This window comes from Hyaena hyaena, unplaced genomic scaffold (assembly GCF_003009895.1).
Source record: "Hyaena hyaena isolate Hyena2069 unplaced genomic scaffold, ASM300989v1 scaffold_67, whole genome shotgun sequence".
In the NCBI taxonomy this organism is placed as follows: domain Eukaryota; kingdom Metazoa; phylum Chordata; class Mammalia; order Carnivora; family Hyaenidae; genus Hyaena; species Hyaena hyaena.
In genome coordinates this window covers 3,467,883-3,493,037 of record NW_024080699.1, presented here as the reverse complement: position 1 = coordinate 3,493,037, position 25,155 = coordinate 3,467,883, and the positions used below count along the sequence as shown (strand labels likewise).

The window sequence follows — 25,155 nt, the reverse complement described above, 5'->3', positions numbered from 1 at the left end:
ATCCAAAAAAATAAAAAGGAAAAAAAAAAAGAAAATCACCAAGAGCAATGTCAAAGAGCTTACCATCTATGTTCTCTCCTAGGAGTTTTATGGTTTCTGGTTTTATATCCAAGTCATGAATTTCTTTTGACTTAATTTTTGTGTGTGGTGTCACATAGTGATCCAGTTTTTCTTTCTTTCCTTCTTTCTTTCTCTCTCTCTCTTTTTTTTTTTTTTTTTTTTTTTTGCAGGTAGCTTTCCAGTTTTCCCAACACCATTTATTGAAGAGACTGTTCTTTCCCTGTTGTATATTTTGCCTCCTTTTAAGCTAATTGACTATATATGGGTTTTTTTCTGGTTTTTTTGTTCTATTCTACTCATCTATATGTCTCTTCTTATACCAATACCATATCATTTTGATTACTATAACTTTGTAATGTAGTTTTAAATCAGGGAGCGTGATGCCTCCAGCTTTGTTCTTCTTTCTCAAGATTGCATTGTCTATTCAGGATCTTTTGTGGTTCCACACAGATTTTAGGATTGTTTCTTCTATTCCTGTGAAAAATACTGTTAGGATGTTGATAGGGATTACACTGGATTTATAGATTGCATTGGGTCATATGGAAATTTTAACTATATTAGTTCTTTAAATCAATGAGCATGGAATATCTTTTCATTTATTTGTGTCTTCTTCAATCTATTTCATCAGTGTCAGGTAGTTTTCAATATACATGTCTTTTACCTCCTTGTTTAAATTTATTCCCAGTTATTTTTTTCTTTTTGATGAAATTGTAAGTGGGATTGTTTTCTTAATTTCTTTTTATGGTAGTTTGTTGTTGGTGTATTAAAATACAACAGATTTTCTGTATATTGATAGTGTGTTCTGCAACTTTCCTGAATTTGTTTATTAGTTCTAAGTATTTTTTTTCTCTGTGTGTGAAGTTTTTAGGGTTTTCTATATATAAAATCATGTTATCTGCAAATAATGACAGTTTTAATTTTTTTTGCCATTTGAATGCATTTTATTTCTTTTTCTTATGTAATTGCTTTGACTAGCACTTCTAATACTATGTTGAATAAAAGTGGCAAAAGTGGGCATCTTTGTCTTGTTCCTGATCTCAAAAAAAAAAAAAGCATTCAGCTCTTCACCATTGAGTATGATGTTATATGCGGGTCTGTCAAAAATGGCTTTTATTGTATTTATTATGTTACATTCCCTCTATACCTGCATTGTTGAGAGTTCTTATCATAATGAATGTTGAATTTTATCAAATGCTTTTTCTGCATCTAGTGAGATACCATATGATTTTTGTATTTCATTTTGTTAATGTGGTGTGTCACACTGATTAATTTGCAAATGTTGAACCATCTTTGCATCCCTGTGTAAATCCTATGTGGTCATGGTGTATGATCTTCTTAATGTATTGTTGAATTCAATTTGTTAATATTTTGCTGAGAAATTTTGCATCTGTGTTCATTAGGATTATTGGCCTGTAGTAATCTTTTATTGTGATGTTCTTTTCTGGGTTTGGTATCAGGGTAATTCTGGCCTTATAAAGTGAGCTTGGAAGTGTCCCCTCATCTTCAGTTTTTTGGAAGAATTCGAGAAGGATAGGTATTAAATCTTCTTTGAATGTTTGGTAGACTTTACCAGTGATGTCATCTGGGCTTGGACTTTTATTTGTCAGGAGGTTTGGATTACTGATTCAAACTCCTTGTTAGCATCAGTCTATCCAGACTTTCTATTTCTTCATGATTCAGTCCTGGAAGACTGCATGTTTCTAGGAATTTATCCATTTCTTCTAGGTTGTCCAACTTGTTGACGTATAATTTTTTATAGTAGTCTCTTATGACCTTTGGTATTTCTTTGGTATTGGTTGTAACTTCTCTTTGATTTCTGATTTTATTTATTTGAGTCCTCTCTCTTTGCTTAGTGAGTCTAGCTAAAGATTTTTCGCTTTTGTTTATCTTTTCAAAGAATCAACTTCTGGTTTTGTTAATATTTTCTGTTTCTTTTTTTTAGCCACCATTTCTTTCTCCCCTGATCTTTATGATTTCCTTTCTTCTACTAGCTTCGGGCTTTGTTTGTTTCCCTTTTTGTATTTCCTTTAGGTATTTTTGGAGAAGGGGAACTCCAGGGCACTGTGCATCCACCTTCCAGGTTTAGTGAGATGGGGCCGTGGGGGAGCCCACTTACTTTTTTTTGGCTAATTCCTTTTCATTTGTATTAGGGTGCAAGCTAAGCTGCTATAACAAAAAGACGTTCAACACACTAGTTTAGAAAAGAGAGAATTTATATCTCCCCATATGGTATAGTCCAGAGGCAGGTGGTTCAGGAATGGTAAGAGTGTCTTGGCCAAACTCAACATGTGGTTCTTACTTCGGGATCCAGGATGGCTGCTCCAGCTCTCATCATCACCCCTACATCCCAGAGGGAGGAGAGAAGTGACAAAAGGACCCCACACTCATTATTCTAAAGTGTGACTCAGAAGTTATTACGCATTATTTTTATTTATGTTTCACTGGCCAGAGTTATTCACATAGTCACACTTCACTGAAGAATACAGTCTTTAGTTGGGAGAATGGGTATTGGAGGACAGTGTCCAATTGTGGCAACCTTTGTCACATCATCTGTCTAGATCCACCCAAATATCTTCTGCTCCAGGAAGCCTGTTCCTCCTGGAAGGGACCCATTCGTTGCTCTAGCATGACACTTGCCATACTGAATTGGAATTATCTGGCCTCTTATCTATTCCCTACTAGACTGTAAACAGATGTGACCCATGGGTTATTTATCTTTGAATCCTTAGTACCTATAGCAGTATTGGCTCATGGTAAATGTATGTGGTATAAATGAATCCTTTTTAGCTTTTTATTGATCCTGGGGCTTGGACACTGTGCTCTTTGCGGGGGGGGGGGTGCTAAAGTGGCCTGGCAAGTCAATTAATATTAAATATTAAGTCTGGCAAGTTAGTTGGTTAGTTAGCCCCACATGTAGCTCCTTCATCCCCCTGCCTTCCACACTAGAGAAATCCAGAATCTGCCAGTAACCACAGAAGGGTGGATGTAAAAGGATAGCCCCTATTTCACTGGCTAGGTAAACACACTATCGTGAAAAGTGTTTAATTAGTTCAAATATTTATTTAAGTCTCAAGTGATAGAATTCGACTCTTGCCAAGGCAAAGGGTGGTGGGAAACAGGTCTGTGCTACTTCAGGTCTGTGCTTTCTTGGGGTGGGGCCCTCGTTACCAGACCCTCAGGATATGTGGCCCCCCTCAGCCAGGAGGCAACATCCTTAGCATCCTCTCTCCTATGGTCACCTCTTCCTCTTCCTCCTGTGCCCTAAAGTTTCACTTCCTCTTGACTTGTAGCCTTAACAGTTATTCTCTGATGTGATGGGCTTGTTGCTAGAGATGGGGAATCAGATGGGGGAGGGAGGGCAGGAGAGGAGACGTAGTGGGTTGCTCTTAGAATGAGATATCTATATTCTTAATCACTTGTTGGCCTATGCTTGTAATTTGTTATGTTGGAAGAGCCATCTCTTACTTCCCTCCCTTGCCCTGGGGTTCCAGGAATAGATGTATGTGAAGGAACCATTTCTCTGCATCATTGTCCGGTGTCAAGACCAGCCCTCACCTCCTAGATTTGGGACAGTCCCATTTATACGTTCTCACAGCCCTGTGCATTTGGTTCTGTTCAATGTCAGTCTTCCCCGCTGGCCTGCACGCACTAGGAGGGCGGGGGCATTGGCCCCATTTCAGAGATAAGAAAGCAAACGCAGAAGGTCAGAAGCTGTTGCAGGGTTTATGATCTCAGGTGTGGGGAACAAAACACGTGCAGTTTTCGTTATCCTGTTCTGCGTGTGACCTGGCGGGGAATGCGTGTTGCTGATGGCAGACTGATTCCTCGGGGTGAGTTTGCACACCTGGGTATTCTCAGAGGCAGTGCCAGGCTGAGGGTTTTGTCCTGAGCCTGAAAAACGGATAGGATTTCCTGGTTGTCCCCTAAGAGGTCGGTGCCCATTTTCAGTCCAGAAAGAAGGTGTATCTTTTCCCTTCTCTGACGTTCCTCCTTCTTGTGTTTGTTGGAAATAAACTTTGTCCTTGACCAGACATCCAGCTCTCTAAGAGGAAAGAGGAAACATAACTTACTCCATCGGGCCAAGCACATGGTGTGGCAAAGCCTTTAGAGGTTGAGGAGCTCTCACATCAGTCCGGGGCAAAGACTGGGATGGGAATCAAGCACCAGCCACTACAGGCTGAGGCCTGAGGCTCTGCCGGAGTTGAAGCTGAATGCCAGGTATCCTTCAGCCCATGGGGATGAGATACAGGTCACCAGAGGAAGATGGCAGAACTTGTTTCCTTCATGCCCTGTGGGGCTAACTGACTTTTCCCTCTTGCTTTCAGAAAATGAAGTACCTTCACTCAAATCCAATTCGTTTCTGTACTTTCCATCATGCTAGGCACTGTGTTAGGAGCTTAGGATATAGATGTGAATCAGACCCAGTTCTGACTTTCCAGAAGCTCGCAGTTTAGTGGAGGGAGCTGGGCCGTACACAGCTAACTATGTAATACAATATGAAGTGCTACAAAGCTAGATGTGCTGAGCACATGTTTGAGGATGCAAGTAGGCTTGATGTGCTGTGTTGCTGAGGTGCCAAAAGAAAGCTCTGACATTCTCAGGAGGCAATATAAAGTTTTGAAGAGTAGAGCCACGTGATCATTTTTGTGTCTTGGATGGTTCTGGAGGTTGTATTTAGCTTCCTGGGGGCGGAGGGAAGACTGGAGGGCTGCACACTAGTAACGAAGTTATTTCAATCATTCAGAGAAAAGACAGTGAAGGCTTGAAGTGTTTGAAGTGACATAAAGAAAGAGAATTTGCAAGATTTCCAGAAGGAGAATCATGTGAGAATAGGGAGTTGGGGAAGGCGGTAGGGATGCTTGAGGTTTCTAGCCGAGGGTACAAGAAAACAGTGATGCTCAGAACTGAGACAGCATTGAAAGAGGTTCAGGGACAATGAGATCATGGACTGTGACACTGGGGGTGACCAAGAAGTTAGGGTGTGGAGACAGGAATAGGCTCGGGACAAGGAGGAGGAGACTGTGGGAAGATGCAATGGAGACTGTGAGATTTAAGAGCTGTAGGCTTTCTAGGCAGTGTGGAAAGGAGGTGGTCTGCTTGGGAGGGAAGACACCATCCTTTCTTCTTTTTTTTAGTGTTTATTTATTTTTGAGAGAGAAAGAGAGAGAGCATGAGTGTGGGGGGGTGGCAGAGAGAGAGAGAATGGGAGAGAGAATCTGAAGCAGGCTCCAAGTTCTGAACTGTCAGCCCACAGCCCGACACAGGGCTCGAACTATGAACTGTAAGATCATGACCTGAGCAAAGTCAGGTGCTTAGACAACTGAGCCACCCAGGTGCCCCACTGTCCTCTCTTCTAATTGGAATCTTCTGCATTTTTGTCGTTGCTTTAGGGGCACTATTTCTAAGAACTTAGTTAATATACGGAGAATTGAGTTTACTCATAGGAAATCACCCACCACCGGCCAACTGACCGGGGGAGGAACTTTGGAAGACACACAGTGCTTTCGCCCAAGGCATTGCAGCAGTAGGTGCTCAAGCACGTCAGGGTGGAATTGAATCATGGATGTTTCTGTACACCAGGAAAGCATCCTTTCTGGTTTACTGTGCTGCAGACTTGTTTAATAAGACTCTAAAAATCACAATTCTAGAGTAACCCGCAGGTTTGCTCTTAGAGAAATGTCCAGTGAGGAATCGTCGGCTGGATATTTGAACGCTTACATTCTCTCCTAGACTCTCTTGAACAGCCTTTTAAACTCTGAGCAGGTTGCATGGATATGGACGCAAGTGCCGCATTGCTTGAGCACCTTGTGACACAGAGTGAGGTCCCGGTGCCAGCAGCAGCATTGGCATTGCCTGGTTGCTTGTTAGACATGCAAAGTCTACCAAATTGGCAAGGTCCTCGCTGATTCATGTGCACCTCAGAGTGTGTGAAGTATTGGTCTGGCATAGCAAGTTCCAGACGTGGTTTTGCGCTGGGATCATGTAGCTAACCTTAAACAGCTTTCCAAGCCTCAATCCCAGACATTCTGATCGAGTCGGGTGATTCTCTTGGGTGGCTAGTTTTGGGAACTGCTGGCTTGCATAGGTTCAAAAGTCCTTTTCTGTTGGACAAATGGCATGAATTTTAGTAGATGGAAATCTAGTTTGAGCTCCATGTTTGTTTGGTTTACAGTCATGGTAATAACTAAAGCCTCAAGCCCTTTAAAAAAAAAAACAAACACCACATCTAGGCTGGTAGAAAGCAGCCTTGGCCCCTTACTGTCAGGACAATTTGATGCAGGACACTCAAGAAGGAGGCTATGTGTCATCCCTTCCTCGGCCCCTGCGCCCCTCCTCCCCCGCAACTGCAGTGACCATTCATACATTGGCAAAAGTTGAATGGGTTTGGCCAGTTCACTGCCCATTTTGAAAGTGGCTAAAGTCAGCTGATGTTTTCCAAGCACTCTGATGAAAATAATTACCCAAGACCGAACAATATGATCTCCATTAGTTGCATAGTTTTGTGGGTTGTTGTTTTTTTTTTTTTTTTCCTGTAGAAGGTCAGAGCTAGAAGGGGCCTTCCAAGCTCTCACGTTATGGGTAGAAAAATAGAATCCACAGAACAGTTGCAACCTGCATTCCAGCTGGTTTCATCTGAGAGGAAAGGATTTTTTGTTGTTTAGAAAAATGGACCACATATTTGTTGCCTAATTAGAGGCACAGTATGAGCAAGCTTTGTATCCTAAGCTTAATATCAAGCATTGGGAAAAGTGCTGTAAACACAGAAAGATCTGGTTCCTAACTATTGCCCAGGACCCATAAGACACATGGAGTGCAGATGTCCTTGAATTTCAACAAGCAAGTTCTCAAACGCTGAGGTCTTTAATGAAGCAGGTGTTTGGGAAGTAGGTCCTGTGTAGCTTCCAGCCTTGGCTGGGCTTGTCTTGCTGAAAAATGGCACTGACCCAGCCCAGCAGCAGGCCTGAAACTGGCTTCAGTCGGAGGCGTAGGAATGTGCCATTGTTATTTTCTTTCTTATCAAGCCCCATTAGCTTGAGCAAGGAAGGAACAAAAATGGGCTGGGAAAACATGTTGTTTCACTGGGTAAAAATTTACTACCAAGGAAATGATTTTGCCATTTCCAAAAAAGGCCTTTGGAAAGGTGTAGTCTTCCAAATACTTTTGGACGATCTCTCCCCGTGTCACCCAGTGAGAATGTTTCTCTTTGGCTGATGGCCGTTCTCACACAAGACATTCCTCCGAAGTTGTGTACACAGGTTCACAAGGATGACCCGTTGCTTGTTCACAGTATTGGAGAACAGAAGACATAGGAAGAAGGAAGAGTCATAGATGGTGTAAAGATTGATCACAGTTAGCTGTGGAGTTCAGTAAGACACACATACCCCTAGGCTTTAGGACGACTGCAATTATGGAATCATAGAGGGACCCGTCGATGCCAAAGCGCAGAGGTGGAAACGGAGGCCCCATGAAAGAAGGTACCCTATGCTTTTCCACTCTTGTCCCAATCTCCTGCCATGTGTTTACCATTCTAGAGGGAGAGGTCCCGGCCCTGGCTCTGGTTGAACCATAGGGCTAATCATGTCTTACTGAGCCCCAGTGCTGCCATCTTGGTGTCTTTGGTGAATCCCAGAACAGAGCCTATGCAGGCAGAAGCCAGGCTTCCCCTATCTTTCATAGCTGTTAGAAAATAGCATCTCACTTGGGGAAGGAGACCAAATTTCCTGGGCACCTGCTATGTGCCAGGCAGTGGTGATAAGACCCATGCACAAATACTTTAGCAGAACACCCGCGGGTGCGAGAGACTTATGAACTTGCTCGGTAACCGTTATCATGTGCAGGAGTCTGCATTTACATCCAGCTCTGCCTGCCCCCAAAGTTACTTTTTTACCCACTCGCCCTTTCTGGGGAGGTCTCGGCCCCTTGGTCTTTTTTCCTCTCAGGCTTTAGTGCAGGCAGAATGGTTTAGGAAATGTTCTCCGCGTGGGCTTGGATGAATCGTTGGGTTTTGTTTTGCTTTGTTTTGCAGTTTTTAGAGGACCTTTCATTTCAATTAGAACATGTGCTGTGAACACAGTTTTGAGTATTTTCCCTTTAACTTTTAGGAATAAATGTGGAAGTGTAATAAATATATAAAAATAAATAGCTGGCATACATATGCATATTATTTAGTTTTTTTAATGTCTATTTACTTTTGAGAGAGAGAGAGAGAGAGAGACAGAGCAGTAGTGGGGAGGGGCAGAGAGATAGAGTGAGACACAGAATTCAAAGCAGGCTCCAGGCTCTGAGCTGTCAGCAAAGAGCCCAGTGTGGGACTCAAACCCACGAACTACGAAATCATGACCTGAGCTGAAGTTGGATGCTTAACGGACTGAGCCACCCAGGTGCTCTCATATGCATATTATTTATACACAAACTGATTTATTATGCAATTTATGGCGGCATATTTAGCCTGTTATGCCTGCCTGTAGAAAGAGATCTTTATATAATAACCTGTGAGTGAACACTAAGAATTGGGGCTCCTCCCCCATGGTGTTTCTTGAGTCAGTCTGAAAGAATCCATTCGTTTTGTTATTAGGGGTGTCTGCCCGTTGTCTTCTGATGTCCTGAGGCCCAGTTCCTCCATCTGCTTCCTCCATGATATCCCATCTGGACTGGGCAGATATCTATTATTCACACTGTCTTAGCGCACCTGCCCATGCGAAGCTGGCAGGCTGACTGGGGACATGAGACATAGCCGGCAGTATGAAATCCTCAGTGAGTGTCCCTAATATGTGGGCCTCTGTCCTAAGACCCGGGAGCCCAGTCCAGCCTGCGGCCTCCTGAGAGAGGGTCAAGGGGATGATAGACCTTGGTGACTCTTCTAAGTGAGCAGTTGTTTCGATTGAGAATGGTTTCACTGAAGGCCACTCCGGGGACGTTGGAAGGAAGAGGTGATGGCTTGGACATGGCTGCCCAGGGTCAGCAGAGCTGTGCCACTCAGTGCAGTTGCTTCCCAGGAAGGTGCCGCGCTGGGCTTCGATCTGCCACCAGGTTCTGGAGATGTGAGCGAGCTCTCTCCTCCCGTGGCTGGGGCGCCGGCTGCCTGGACAGTGGATGGATGTCGCCCCGCCTGGGGAGGGACAAGCCACCGTTGCTCTGGCGGAATCCTCCAGGTGCCCAGGCAGATGTCTGGGCCACAGCTCCCGGGAGTAGGGCGGGCAGTGGGCAGAGGCCTCTACGGAGAGTCTGCTTCTCGGAGTGACAGTGCTGGAGGGCTCCGCTCGAGGCCAGCCCTCCCAAATGGCCTGAAGGTTTGGGAGGACACACACACACACACACACACACACACACACACACACAGCAGAACATAAAGAACAAATGAGTGAATGAGTGAAGAGGTGGCTGAACGTACCCAGCATTCTTTCTTAGGAGTCTCTTCCTAAATATCACACAGGAGAGGAAATAGCAGGCATGATTTGCATCCGAGGATAATGACACTGTACTCAGGTTGCTGTAACTTGTACTTTTCCACTGATGCAGAAAAGGACGCTTTGCCAAAGAATGTCCTTGGAGTGGTTCGATGTATTTTTCCTTCTGTTATTTAAGTCAAATGTATTTAATGTAAGCAATTCCGCTGTGAGCTGGAATGTGTGAGGAGTCTTTCAGCCTCGGGTGGAACCCCACAGTGAGAAAATTCTAGTTTCTGCTCCACCAGGTGTGTAAGCTGGGTGGTGATTTTGCGGGTGGGGTGTGGGGGTGGATCGCTGATTGTCTTTAAAGTCCACACACCAAAATGGGCTTATCGGCCCGCTGGCTGGGGAAACTTGTTGGGGGCTTAAAGGCATTGATGTGTGCTTTTCCTGTGTCCATTCATTCATTCATTCACTAGATAATTACTGAACATTTACAATGGACACAACATCACACCAGATATGTTCTGAAGGTGTAAAGATAAGATTCACCCTCCAAGAACTCCAGGGACTTATAGGGGGTCTCAAAAAATAAGTATATATTGATAATCCACTCAGGGAGTGAGTGAAAGTTGAAAATACAGCTTTTTGAACGTACATCAACAGAAATGTAGCATAGTCAAGTTAATTCTTTAGCTCAGTAAAAGTGTCTTGGTTTTTTTTTTTAAGAAAATGAATTTTAAAGATGTAGTTTCTAGGCCTGCATAATTGTGCAGGTGCCCGTGTGCATTGCGGCGCATACGCATGCTTGTGCACGTTCAGGCGTGTGCCTGTGCGTGCCTGTGCACGGTCAGGGGCGTGCACGCACATGCGCATGCCAGTGCACCGTCAGGGGCGTGCCTGCGTATACGCGTGCCTGTGCACGGTCACGGGCGTGCACGCACATGCGCATGCCAGTGCACCGTCAGAGGCGTGCCTGCGTATACGCATGCCTGGGCACGTTCAGGCGCCGCGTGTCCTTTTGAGCGCAGTCTGGTCCACTGGCAGGTGTTCGCCTTCTCTCTGCAGGAGTCTGCCGGCACATTGTGTGCGTTGCAAGTTACACAAACACAGAGTCTTGGGAACTTGCTATCACCAAGTCTAATGGCTCTTCTCCCCTTGGGTCTCGCTCACCTTTTAATCCCCTCAAGGCAGGAAAAAGTGCAAATTCCTAAGGCGATGTTGTTCCCAGGGTACAATTGCCATCCATCACTCCCCGCCAGAAAAATGTAAATATGCACTGGCTGATAGTGGCATTATTTATTATCATAGTCTTCGATATGGATTTGAGCAGGAGTGGCTGCTGGCCAAGCATTATTCTCTAGTTTCCCTGGGAGGCTTTGCTGGGTGGGCAGAGCTGGGGGTGGAAGGGAGGCCAAGGGCACAGGCATGAGCTCCTGCAGCCAAGAACAGCTGGGGTTTTGCCATGGAGGCTGCACATCGTCAACGTGTCGGGGTGGAGTGGAGGCCGCCACCATCTTGGAACCAGGTTCTTGGAAGCCATTGTGTTTAGAGGACTGAAGCCTGAATCCACGTGATGCCCAGACATCTGGCCGTCTGGGGCTGGGTGGGGACCGATCGGTGTTGTTGGCGTTGACTTGTCACAGGTGGGTGGTGGATTGTGGTGGTGTCACATGATCCCGAGAAACTGTTGCTTAACCTGGATGAAGGTTTCACCGAATTCAGTTGGGCCCACTTTCTGTGCTTGTAGCCGGCAAAGCTCTGTCTTACACAAAACGCTGTCCTCAAGGAATTCACACTTTGAGCCCTCGGCGCCCCCCACAGTCTGCAGTCTGCAATGGCAAGAGGCAGACAGTTTTCCTCTACCCAGTTCGCCAGCTCCCTTCCGAACTTGCATGGGGCTGGGTGGTGTGACCTCTGCCATACCTGTACAGAGGGATTTGGAGTCAGGTGGGAAGGGAGGCCTGGGCTCAGCTCTTGGCTTGGTGCTTATTTGCTCTATCAGTGCAATTTTCTCATCTGTAAGATGGGCATCATGAGTCCCTCTCATAGGGTGATAGAATAAATACGGTAGCATATGTGAAGTGTCATATATGCACATGACATATGCACATAATACAGATTACACACATGACGTATACAGACTACATTTGCATTCTACACGTGTACATGACGTACACAAATGCACATGCCGACTGCATATGCACACAACGTATACCACATATGCATACGATGCATGCTCAGTGAGTACCTTTTATATTATTTCCAACTGTACGTGGTCCTTTTGGAGGAGGCAGGGGAAGATGTAGATGCGCCAACCCCAAGTGCAGTAATAAGGGGAGCAAATGGAAGGTGCCCTGCAAAGGCACAGACAGGAAGGGGAGGCGGTCAAAGAGGGAGGGGCTAGTGTGGGGCCAGGCAGATCCAGGTGCTCGCTGGATCCTGTGCTGTGAATGCAGAGATGGATGTCTAGAGAAGGTCCCCTGCTCCAGGTGGAAGTGAGGGTGTCGTGTCAGGAGCACTCTCCCTAAAGTGCAGCACAGGGAGAAGGGGGAGAAACAAGTGTTGAGGGCTGTGTGTGTGTGTACACACCGGATGTCTTGAGTTACATGACCGTGGATGTAGCTTGCCGTCTAGGCTCTGAAGTTGTTGATTAAGAAGAAGGGAATTGACTGGGACGCCGCTCCCTGCACACTGCCAGGCAGACAGCGGTGGGCATGTCTTAGCCGTGCAGGGAACTCCAGTGCCGAGCAAACGCAGCAAGAGATCAGTCCCAGGAGCTCTGGAGCGGAGGGAAGACTGGAGGCCTCCATGAAGCTTCGTGAAGGTGCAGGAGCCCCAGGCTGAAGGATTTTCGTGGATAGATACAACCAAGTGGTTTGACTCCTAGCTTCCTTCAGCAGGAGACATTTGTTTCTCTTCCGTTATGTTCTCAGAGGTGTTTCTCATGTGGGTGCACAGCAGACCCCTGTTTAAGCCATGAATGAATACGCCTAAGACAAAACGTGTTTCTTTCTACTTTATGATTGTTTAGATGTTTTATTTATTATTTTTTTAATGTTTTATTTATTTCTAGGAGAGAGAGAGAGACAGCGTGAGCAGGGGAGGGTCAGAGAGAGAGGGAGACACAGAATTGGAAACAGGCTCCAGGCTCCGAGCTGTCAGCACAGAGCCCGACGCGGGGCTCTAACCCACGAACCGTGAGATCATGACCTGAGACAAAGTCGGACGCTTAACCGACTAAGCCACCCAGGCGCCCCATGTTTTATTTATTTTTGAGAGAGGGCAAGTGAGGGAGGGATGGAGGCGGGGGACAGAGGATCAGAAGCGGGCTCTGCACTGACAGGCTGACAGCAGTGAGCCCGATGTGGGGCTCGAATATACGAACCGCGAGATCATGACCTGAGCCAAAGTTGGATGCTCAACCGACTGAGCCACCCAGGCACTCCAGGCAAAGTGTATTTCTAAATCAAGTAATGGTTATTACCAAGATGACCTGCTTTCAGAAAGTGATGGGATAGGATGTCGGAAGAGTCCCCAAGGATGTGTGGTCTCTTCTTGGCCATTTTCCTTCATGGATTTCTGGGGAGAAGACTAGGTCTCCTCCCTCCTAAAAGGTCAGCGCCTCCTAATGGTATCCATCAGGGAGGTGCATCCTTTCCTTGGATGTAACTCATGAACATTACCACCTTCTTCCCAGAAGGACAAGCAAGCAGCCTGCATCTCTGGTGGCTCTAGGGCTCTGGATAAATGTAGGTGACGTTCTTTGGAATATGTGTTACAGATGTGGATGAGTGTGCAACGGATTCTCACCAGTGCAATCCTACCCAGATTTGCATCAACACCGAAGGAGGATATACCTGCTCCTGCACAGATGGCTATTGGCTTCTGGAAGGCCAGTGCTTAGGTAGGTAACAGCTCTCTGGGGTTCACAGACTCATAGAATTGAATGGTTGCCAGGGGTCCTGTGAAATGGGGTCCTGTGAAATGGGGGCATGATTGTGTGGTCTATGGCCAGTGGGCTTTTCTCGGGGCGGGGGGAGGTAGAAGCCTATTCAGCTCGAGTGTAGCACTGACCATTCAGTTCAGTTGTGACTGTCACGGTCAAATGCCATTATCAGAGTTTTTGAATGTAATGTTTAAGGGCTCATCATCAATTTTACCTAGACCTGCCTCCTGCCTTCAGGAAGTTTATATCCAAGGCAGGAAGTGATAGAAGTGAGGGTTATTCTATTTTAGGCAGAAATCCTGCTAAGAGAAGGGAACACTTGCTTAGTCACAGAAATGTTGCAGGTCTCAAATGTGGATCAGTAGATTCTAACACCTCCTCCCAGCACCCACCCCGCTAACTGTGGTCTCTTTACTCTTAAGGAGTCAGTCGTCACCAATTGAGAATTTTGTCCCTTGCCGTTGGCATCTGCTCTATGATCTCTCTGTTTATTTTTACTGGAGGGCAATTTTCCTTTCTTCCCCTCTGGTTTTTGCTTTAGCCAAGCGAATGAATTCATAGCAATCTCTAGCTGTCACTTCAATTTCTATTTCGAGGGTGTGATTTCTATGCTGCGTTTTCTTGGAAAAACCCTACCAGTTTAAGTTCTCTAAGACGCTGCTCTGTTGCCCAAAGTCAGTCCTGGAGGAGCTGAGAAACAAATCCAAACAACATCATGGAAACAAAAAGAAGAAGAAGAAGAAGGTTCTTTTTTCCCCAAAACTCTCTTGATTAAGACTTGAGTGTTGGTCCGCTCTAGAGTCCCGTTGTCAGCATCTTTGGGGCTCATAAGCCAGGCTGGGCTTGGCTTCTTCTCCTTTCCAGCCATGCACCAAAGAGCTGGCAGCACATGGCATTCGTGAATATGATGGTCGCTGTGCATTTTAACCAACCTCAGCTATTATGGAAAATTTGATGCCACTGATTTGAACATAAGCAGATCAGTGTGAGTGAGTGAGTTATTTGTACGAGAACTTAATGTGTCGACTCTCAGAGCTGGAAGGGATGTTAGATATTATGTCATCCAACTTTTATAGAGTTGGAAACTGAGACTCAAAGAGGGGGAACGTTTTGAACAAAGCGAGTTGGGTCTAAAATCGGGCTCCTTCCAGGCCAGTTTGCTTTTCCATCACAAGGGGGCGCTAGAGAGGACCCGGTGACTGGGACACAAGCCCTGTCACAGAGACCTTTGGGTAGGAAACTGGGGGGCGGGGAGTGAGGGGGGGAAGGGGGGGTAACCGGGACATTTCCCTCCTTGGGAGGGCTGTTCTCTTCCAACAGGGCCAGAAGCTTAGGGAGAGATGTTCCCGGGGGGCCTAACGTGGTGCCAGCCACATGCGCAACCCACTCACACTTCGTCCAAAGTGAGGGCCTTTCCTAACTGTGGTTGACCTCACGCCTTCTCCTTGCCAAATTCTTTCTCTTTCAAAACCCAAGTTCTATGGCTGTCTACCAGCCCTTCTGTGCACCTTTGGAGGCATTGCTCTTGCAGAAAAATGAGGGGCTGGGGGCTGCCTTTCCTCCAAGGTACCCCTAGGCAGAGGATGCCCTCCCCACTCCACCACCCCCACCGCTGCCTCCCTGGCCTTGGTGGCATGCCCAAGTGCACCCTGGGAAAGGTCAGGACCAGCAACTGCACAAGTCAGTATGCTTCCCAAGCAGGATCTGCAGCACACTCGGTGGGCAGTGGGCTGGGCCAGGTTAGAGGTAGCTGCTACCCAGAGACGAGACAATCACAAGGGCAGGGCACAGCCTCTGAGGGGGGCTGAACAACTGAACAATGGGTAAGATGGAGGTGGGGTCCTTTCTGGCAGTAGGTGGTAGAGACCAGGTACGAAGACAGATTCTGGGCTTGTCTCCAGAGCCCTGGATGGACTCTGGCCCCAAAGAAACTGGGGTACCAAGAGGGAACATTTGGGGGATGTGGGCATAAGGACCAGTTACAGCTACAGTCAGATCGGCCGGTCCCAGCAGTCACTTGTATAGGTGGAGATCTGGTCTCCATCTGTGAAAGCTTCTTTCAAGGCCTCCCATCTCACAGGAGGGAGTTCTCTTGCCCATCAGCCCATTAACTTGGAGTATCGGAAAGTGCTTTCCCAATGACATCAGGCTCCCCATTGACTGGTCCATGTCAGCAGGGAGGGCACAGTGCCCAGCTTGCTAAAAGGATCCATTCACCCACAGAGCTGCTTGCTCAGGAAAGACCAGCCATGGCTCAGAAGAGGCGTGTTTATCCAGAGTTTTCTGTCTGCTCTGGTGCAAGGAGGAGCTCCAAGGCAAACTCTGGCATCCTTGTGTTACTGGATTTGTAGGTCTCCAGACGGCACTGCTACCCTGCTTGCCCTGGCCGACATTTGCTCTTGTTCCTGAGATGGAGACAGAGTCTTTTTTTTTTTTTTAAGTTTATTAACTTTGGTTAACTTTGGTGGGGGGTGAGAACGTGAGTGGGGGAGGGACAGAGAGAGAGAATCCCAACGAGGCTCTGTGCTGTCAACTCGGAGCCTGATGCTGGGGCTCGAACTCACGAACCATGAGATGGTGACCTGAGCCACTATCAAAAGTTGCACATTTCACTGACTGAGTCACCCAGGTGCCCCGAGACAGACTTATCGTTAATAGAGTTGGCAAGGAGCCTATGGGAGAGAGGCTATGGATTCCTCTTAGACTTGAAGCCAGCTTGTTCCTTCCCGGCGCAGTGGGAGGTTCTGTAGAATCTTAGAGTTGATTCTCCATGTTGGATACATCTTAGCATTGAATGTTGGAGTCCCATATCCCAGCCTAAGCAGACATTTCTTCTGCAACTTTCCAAACAGGTTCGGGTGTTCAGAGGACTGAGATGGGGCAGGAAAGGTTGTAGGTAGACCGAACCTAAGAAGGAATCGCCATCCCCAACACTTAATCGGTGCTGTCTTCTCTTTACTTCCCCTTCCCTTCCCGTGGTGATCCTGTTCCGGAAGAGATGGGTGATAATGGCGTCACTAGTGGTGCCGGGTGTGGCGCTCGTGATTGAGAAGGAATGTCTCACCTTGCTGGCGTTTCTCTTTCCAGACATTGATGAATGTCGCTACGGCTACTGCCAGCAGCTGTGTGCGAATGTGCCTGGGTCCTATTCCTGTACCTGCAACCCCGGTTTTACCCTCAACGAGGATGGAAGGTCTTGCCAAGGTAAGTGATGCAGATGATAACTTGCGCACGACGTGACAGCTCTAGACACTGTCTTCTGCAGTCTGACCGTTTCCGTGGCGCGTGCACCTTCCTGCTCATTGTTGCTACGTGCCTGTCTCCGTTGCTTACAGAAACCTGAGATCCGAACGGCGGTTACGGGAAAGATCTCAAAAAGTGCTCTGAGTGTGGCTGAGGTTAGAACCACGGTCGTCCATCAGCTGGGGCATACGGTTTCGTGGATTTGCTTCTCTCTGTGTCTACTTTCCACAAATAGGCCCACCGGCTTTCCTGGCTAATCAGAAATTTCCACGCATGTCCTGTGGCCTGAGTTTGGTTCCTGATGCACAGGAGGGGTTGTCAGAAAGGGCGGGCGCCTGACCTCTGATGCCTTACAACGTACACACATACTCCGTGCAGGGGTTTCACGGGTAATTTTTGTGCCTCTCTCTCCAGTGTTGCCTACGACCTAGCCTAGGAGGGCCTGTTCCTTAGCAGAGGGTCCAGTGGCGACGATGATTTCCTCCTACTACCCAGTGTTTCACACAAAACCAGAATGGAACAAAGGCATTTTTCTGGGGTTTATAGGATCACTTTGAATACTGATAAGTAAGAAAAACAAGCCACATGCCGATTGCAGTTTCCGTCTGAAGGGTTTCTGCTGCTCAGGAAGTAATGGGGGCCCAAGGCCCAAGGAATTAGTGCAAGTCCTGCCGGCCCCAGCCCCGCCCCCGGCCCCACCCCCACCCTCCCAGGCCTCAGGCCCCTGGCAGCCACCCCTCCGTCCAGGGTGGAGGCGGCGGTGCTGGAGCCTCAGAATGAGGTCTTTGTTTGGAACCCCCCACCAGGCTTTGCAGTGCCCATGTCCTTGTCACACCATTTGAGGTCTGGCGGGCAGGCTCCTGGCCAGCTAGTCCGGGGATATTATGTTTCCATTCACTTAATCGTATCTAAATCATTGAGTAAACAGGAAGGCATCAGCGGTTAAAGGGTCTGATCCTGGATTCTCTGTAAGTCTTTCCCTCCAAGATTGGTTCTGCTAATTGTTCCAAGAAGTCTCTACTGTGTTCCTCTCGCCAAGGGAGGTAATTTTCTCCTGAGAGCCGAGGCCGGGGCCGGAGGGCGAGGGAGCTGATGGAACAAGGACCCTTCCCTCCCACCGGAGCAGGGAGCAGGCGCCGGGTTCCCTTGCTGCAGTGATGAGTGACATTAGGCAGCTGCGGGCTTCTCTGAGCCCAGGCGGGGGGTGGTGGCACCAGCCCAGGTTTCCTCCAGAGACTGGCAAGGTGCATTAGCACCTCGTGAGGAACAGCCATGCTCAGCAGAGCCAAAAAGGCCTCTCAGGGACAGACCTGTGACTGGGAGCAGATAGTACAGCTGGCAGTGCCAAGTGCAGTAGTGCGATAAAGCCTGGACACGGGCACCCGGCCACCAGGATGTTGCATCAGCAGGGTCCACGGGAGCACAGGATGCTACCTACGCCGTTGGGCTTTTGTCCTAATGCCTCACGCAGGGAAGGGTGCTCTGCACTCCTCAAGGCAGTGACGCGTCTGTTAACCTCACAGAACCCCAACAATAGCCTTAGGAGGCAGGTACGGCAGGTGCGTGTGGCCATGCTTTGCAGATGAAGAAGTCATAGCTCAAAAACATGAAGCCACTTGGCCAAACTCACGCAGCCAGGTGGTGGCAGAGTTGGGAGAACCGAGGCTTCAGCCTTCCCATCTGGCACATCGGAGGGGGGTGTGGCCTTCTCCCGCATGATTCACAAGGGCACCTGGGCACTTGTGAATCTCCGGGCTGGCAGGCAAATGCAGCCAGGGTGCAGGGGGCATTGTCCTGTGGGTCCTGGTGCTCTACAGAGGCAGCTGAGAGCTGCAGGCGGACAGACCAGAGCTCACTCCCATTGGTGTGATCGGCGTATGGCCGGAAGCCACAGACATGGACCCTAATGCTTGGTGATGCCTTCCTGCCTGGACTTGACCCAAAGACCCACCGCCATGGTGTTTGTTGGCTTCTAGGGCACAGAGCCTCCAAGCTCTGTTGTTGGGGAGACTGGTACCTCATTGGACCCTCCCTCCAGAGCCCTGATTTCTCCCCCTCTTCAGATGGGCTCTGATGATGTCAGGAGGCAGGAGCTGTGTGGGCTTAGGATTAGCCCTCCCCGTGAAGAAAAGCTTTTCAAGCTGTTGCCAATGAAGGCTTTTCACTCTGAAAACACTCAAATCTCTTTTCAGAGCCTTAAGAGGTTTACCTGGACTTTGAAGGGGATAGAAGTACTGTCAGCTGCAACTTTGGTCATTGGCGTACGGGGCTTGGGAGATGGTGTGCTTAAATTAAGTCAGCCAATGCCAGTGCAGAAAGGGACTCCTTCCTTCCCCCTCCTCCTCATCCTTTTTTTTTTTTTTTTAAATGTTTTATGTCTGTATTTTATTTTGAGAGACAGAAACAGAGAACGAGCGGGGAAAGGGCAGAGAGAGAGGGAGACAAAGAATCTGAAGCAGGCTCTAGGCTCTGAGCTGTCAGCACAGAGCCTGACACTGGGGCTCGAACCCACGGACTGTGAGACCATGACCTGAGCCTAAGTTGGTCACTTAACTGACTGAGCTACCCAGGTGCCCCCCACAACCCCCATCCCGATGAACTGTGCAGAATAGTTCGCTGATATCATGGAAATTCCTCTGTCTCATATTCCGGCTCCAGCTGTGCTCTTACTAGCTTGAACTTGGATGCATCTCCCAACCTTAAAACAACCTTAAAATTATTCATGTATAATTGGTGTGCCATAACTTGCACTAGTAAAGGTACATTGTTTCATTAACTTTGATGTATTTAAACCCCCATGCAGCCATCACCACACTCAAGGTGATGAAATATTCCATTATCTAAAAGTTTCCTTATGCTCCTTTGCGGCCCCTCCTCAACCCCCTGAACCTGTAACCTGGGGCAGTGGTCCCTAAGCCGGGCTGTTGTAGGGATTCAGTAAGTGTGAGACCCTTTTGTAATAGTGGCATTATTTATGAGTAATTGTCTTAGCTCAGGCTGCCATGACAAAATACCAGACCAGGTGGCTTTTTAAACAACAGAAATTTATTTTCTCATCGTTCTTGAGGCTCGAATTCCAAGATCAAGGTGCCAGCATGGTGGGGTGCTTGCGAGGGCCCCCTTCCTGGCTTGTAGATGGCTGCCTTCTCACTGTGTGCTCACACGGCAGGGTGCGCAAGAGCAAGCTCTCTGGTGTCAGTTCTTAGAAGGCCACTAATCCTATCATGAGACCCTTACCTCTAGGACCTCATTTAACTGTAGTTCTCTCCCAAATGCCCATCTGCAAATACAGTCACATTGGGGGTTAGGGATTCAACAAAGAATTTTGGAGAGGGACGTAAGGGACATAATAAGGTCTGTAGCAATCACAGAGTTATTAGAATTGTCATGGTTATTTATCTCTTTAAACTTTAGAGTCAGTGGCAGTGAGGGGAGAGCAAATCGATGATATAATGCGGTAGGTGAGGGGGAAGGGCAGATGTTGCCTGGACATTCCTGTGGGTGAGCCTGGGGGGAATCATTAGGAAGGGTGTTGTGTACACGCATATGCATGGATATGATGTGTGTACAAGTTGTTTCTGCCCTTCCCATCTGGGGAGCAAGGAGGGGGCGTGTGGATGGAGACCCTGGTCCTTCAGTGAACGCTCTGGGGTCTGAGCTCTGGATGTGGTAGATCTTGGATGGAGTTCCTGGGCCCCTGTGAATCTGGTCTCCTAGCCCCGGTAGATTTTGTTGCCAGTGCATTTTCTGCCTGGTCATTGGGATGTTCTGGTGTGCGAATGCTCAGTGATGTGCTTTTGTTTTCCCATAGATGTGAACGAATGTGCAACTGAGAATCCCTGCGTGCAAACTTGTGTCAACACCTACGGCTCTTTCATCTGCCGCTGTGACCCAGGATATGAACTTGAGGATGACGGTGTTCATTGCAGTGGTAATGGGCTTTGGCATTTGGAGACTTCCATCTGTATTAGGAGGTCCAGGGGTGGGGGCGTCAGAGGTCAAGGGCTTCCTTTACAGGTGTTTCCTCTCATTTCATGGACACATATCCAGTTTGGGACATTTCCCAGTGCAGTGGGGTCACATCCACACAAAGCTGAGATGAGTCACTTCCTGAAAGGTGGAGTAGAGTCCTCTCCCTTGTCATTTGACCCCCAATGCAAAAGCCGATGGAGGTGCCTTTTAGAAAAGGGTCACCCTTTGGGAAAAGGGTCACCCAATTTTGTGTACTGGTTTGATCTATCTCTACCCAGCACTGACAAGGCCCGACGATTGCATAGATAGTACTTGTAGAGGGAAGTGACTTTGGAGTAATAGCATATCTCCCAAGGTACAGTTGGCAGGGACACTGAGTGAATGAGCTCATATGTGTAAGTGAAAATGCTTTGTGAACTTCTAAATTCTCTACAAATAATCAATCAATTCCTAGCTCCAGGCCTGGCACATAGCGTGCATGTGATCAACTGTCCTCAAATCCATGAATGAATGATTGACTGAATTAATTAATTCTTAATAACCTGTGAGAACATAGATGTGGTGGCTTTGCTGACCTTTTATAAAGTCCTTCTAAGACCCAGAAGCTACGATTCTCTGCCAGGTCTTTCTTGTGGACTCCATTATAATTTTGTTATTACACCCTTGTGACAAGAAACTTGAAAACTCTTGTAAACTTGAGAACCGGGATGGCATTTTACTCCCATAAATCCCTGCAGCATCCTGCACAGAGCCATGTATAGCTTATTCTTTCGTTCTTCCTTCTTTTCCTTCTTTCCTTGTTTTTTTTTTTTCTTGTTTGTTTGTTTTTTTGGTAAATACTGGACTAAAGTAAACTCCATTGCATCCACTTTTGGCATCCTGAGCCGTTGTGAAGTAGCACCATCCGAATTAATGATGCTTCGCCGTATACTTCAAAATAAGTGAACCGTACTCTAGGGTGTGAAAATCTTTTTGTCCTGCTGAATGGAAAGTTTCCTAATCCTGGGTTTCATTGTGACAGGAACTGACCCAGGTCTTGAATGAGACTTGTGTGGTAGCCTCGCTGAGGACAAGGGTGTTCTAGGGACAGAGTTCTCTGAACAAATGAGCAACCTCTTCCTGGGGCCCTGAGAGCCAGAGCCATGAGGAGGCAGTTACAGAGAGCCTCAGATGTGTTAAATGTCAGTCCCAGAAGCTAATAAAATACCTTCAGGCATGAAAAGCTACTTTCTTCCTAGATTTCAGTTCCTCCTGTGGTACTCCTTGGGGGAATCGGGGGCCAAGGGAGTAAGTTTAGCATCATGAGATGGAATTAGTTGTTTCTGCAAAAGTCCCTGCACGTCCACAGGTGTTTATTGACCGCCTGTGAAGGTTGTATAGTAGAGCGACCAGAGCCAGTTGGAGCTGGGTTCAAATTCTAGCTCTACTTCTAGTGCTTTCCTTGGCCAGGTCACTAGGGTGGTCCTAAAGATTAAAACAGCTGGTGTTGGGGCACCTGGGGAGCTCAGTTTCAGCATCCAACTTCAGCTCAGGTCATGATCTCACGGTTCTTGAGTTCGAGCCCCAGGTCAGTCTCTCTGCAATCAGCATAGAGTCCGTTTCACATCCTCTGTCCTCCTTGCTCTCTGCCCCTCCCCCTCTGGTTCTCATTCTCTTTCTCTCTCTCTCTGTCAAAATAAATACAAAAACGTAAAAAAAAAAAAAAAAAGCTGGTGTACCTAAGCATGGGTCCATGTTAATTTCTTTTCTCTAAGTGTCTGTGTAAGAGACTTCTGGCTTTTCAGAGGATTTACATTCTTGGTGGTTTAGCATGGATTTTCAGTTAACTCACTTTACCCAAAATGCCCATCTTCTCCTCCACATTCACCATGATATGCCCCCTTTCCTAGATCTTAGAGTGACCCGTGGCTGCTGCAGGCTTTAAGAATGGCTCAGGATAGCAGTGTGACACAGGGCGTTTGTTTTCTGTCCCTTCCTACTTCCCCCCTTTCTTTCTTTCTTTCTAATCATGTCCCCCAGGAACTATAGCTCTCGGTGCTGTCACAGCTCGTGTGGCCCCTCTGTACAGCACAAGCGCCTTCCTGGCTGTGTCCCCCTTGTCTCTCGGGGACTTGCTGTGCTGAGCTAATCCTGGAAGCCGTGGTGTGTTCACATGAGTGAAAATGGCCTCAAGTGTACTCCTGGCCAGAAACCAGGCTTGGATTTCAGTGTTTTTGGTGGAGATTAGAGCCATGGCCCTAGTAAAGTCTGGGGACTGCAGACCCCAAGGTAAACTGAGTGGGCATGTTAGGGACTCTCCCTGGCCAACAGGACGTGGAGATGGGTGCTGTCCTCTCCATCTGCCCCGGGACCAGCCCTGCTCAGGGGAGGCCCCCAACCTTAGGACCCCTCTAATCCACCGATTTGATCAAGTCCTGAGCGATCACGCTGAGACACTACAGCGCGGTGTTGACCAGCTTAGGGGCTGGAGGCCGGCTGGCCGGCTTCACATCCCAGCTTTACTGCTTACTCGTTTTGTGCAAGTTGTTACCTAACTCGTTAGTCAAGTTACCTCACCTCTGTAAGCCTCCATTTTCCCTCTGTACAATGTAGCTGGTAATAGCACTTCCTTCATAGGGCTGAGGTGGGGATTAAATAAGATGAGGCATGAGGCGCCTGGCTGGCTCAGTCGGTGGAGCATGCGACTCTTGATCTTTGGGTTGTGGAGTTCAAGCCCCACGTTGGGTGTAGAGATTACTTAAAAATAATCTTTAAAAAAGTGAGACACAGGAAGCATTTAACTCAGAATTTGGTACATAGCGAGCACTCGATAGCTGCTTCGCTTCACTCCTGTTTCTACCAGAGGTATGAACAGAATCTACTCTGTGTTGTAATGGGCTGGGGGGCCCGAGACCTCGGACCCTACAGGGTCCCCAGGGGAGTGGGAGGGTGGCCAGCAGAAGCAGATCCTACCTTATGAGCATGCTTTAAACTTCCCACATCAACATCCCGGTTCTGCAGGCTCCTCACCCACTGCCTGGAGACCCCTGGGACAGATTGAAGGAGTTTCTCCTTCTGTGGTGTGCGAGGCGTTAGGCACTTGACACCAGAATTACCCAGTGGTGGAGAAGCCGCCTTATTTGCACGGATGCCCTCCCTGGGTGATTCTGGCCACCAGTGGTCTGTGAGTTAGAGAGCAATTCAAGGACATGTCACATGGGGAAACTAGTGAAAGCAAGTTTTCGGGAAACAATAAATGAAAGAAAAACATGTTTTCTTTGGCGCGCTGATCGAATGAGGCTCACGCGGGGCTCTGTTGCCAAACTCTGTGTGTGAGGAAGAACTGGCTCCTCTAAGACGCCTTCCTCTGCACCAGCTGCCCCGGCCTCCGTGTGCAATGGCTTTTCCTCCATGTCCCCACCTCTCTGCAGCCCGAGAGTGGCCCAGCTCCGGGGTCCCATGCGCCAGCCACCTCCTGTGTCAGGGGGGTCCGCCGGGGGTGATACGTTCGCCCGCCCCAGGCCACTCCAGAGTTTTCTCTTTCAAGGAGGTTCTTGAACACATTGAAGTTTTGCTGGCCTTCTGGATATGTTTTAGTTGTGATTTTAGAAATCCTATTGCTTCTCAACCTCGGGGTGGTTAGAGGGCGATGAGCAGTGGTAAGGTTGCCCTTTCAGAAAACTAGGGCCAAGAAATGTGGTTTTGGGGGAGGGGGTGGGAAGAGCTCTGCACATAGAAAACTCCAGTGGGCAAAAGAATCCCACCTCCAGAAGTGAAAGTTACATTTACCTATTGGACAAAATGAGTCAATAATGAGTAGATAATGTGGCTGAGCCGGAGGTAGGAGTGATGGGAGCTTGATGGAGACAGATTTCAGCTCCCTGTGGGAAAGAGTTTTCTAACAACTAGCGCTGTCCAGATGTCGGCAGGCTTCCGCAGTAGGTAGTGAGCTCCCCGTCACCTGAGTGTTCAAGAAGTGAAATGGCAACCTTGCAGCAACAAAGCTGTTATATGTGGCAGGAGTGTGTGGGAGTTGGAGGAGATCACCACGAAGGTAGCACCCCGAGGGGGTCCGATTATAAACAGCCGGTGTGACTTCTTGCCCCCCAGATATGGACGAATGCAGCTTCTCTGAGTTCCTCTGCCAGCACGAGTGCGTGAACCAGCCTGGCACGTACTTCTGCTCCTGTCCCCCTGGCTACATTCTGCTGGATGACAATCGGAGCTGCCAGGGTAAGGCTGTCCAGAGGGGCTTGGCGGGGGGAGGTGGGAGGTGGGGCTGGCTCGCGGGGTCACCTGGAGGCCTTCACCTGGGGAAGGTGGCCAGGATGAGGGCAGGAGAGGGTGCCGGTGGCTCCCAGAGTGGCAGGCTGTGGCCAGGATGCGTGGCCTTCCTGTTCTCTGACTCATACATACTTTGGCCTCAGAAAGGACACGGCTCCTCTCGTTTCTGTAATGAACTCCACAGATGTAGGTGGCACCTCTAAGAGCTGGTCGTGACCCCCCCAGGCAGATCTCTGCATCCCCAAGACTCCTTGTGGCCTGGCCTCCTTCACGGACCAC

The 25,155-nt window shown here is 48.1% G+C and overlaps 1 protein-coding gene across 2 annotated transcripts in view; it reads left to right on the top strand.

The window, feature by feature from the left end:
• Positions 1-25,155, top strand: part of FBLN5 (fibulin 5) — an 82,326-nt gene that overhangs the window by 44,094 nt on the left and 13,077 nt on the right. For both annotated transcript variants that reach the window (XM_039232552.1, XM_039232553.1), the window contains exons 5-8: positions 13,234-13,356; positions 16,486-16,602; positions 20,453-20,572; positions 24,703-24,825. In XM_039232552.1, coding sequence (XP_039088483.1) covers positions 13,234-13,356; positions 16,486-16,602; positions 20,453-20,572; positions 24,703-24,825 — 483 coding nt within the window. The remainder of the gene's footprint in view (positions 1-13,233; positions 13,357-16,485; positions 16,603-20,452; positions 20,573-24,702; positions 24,826-25,155) is intronic.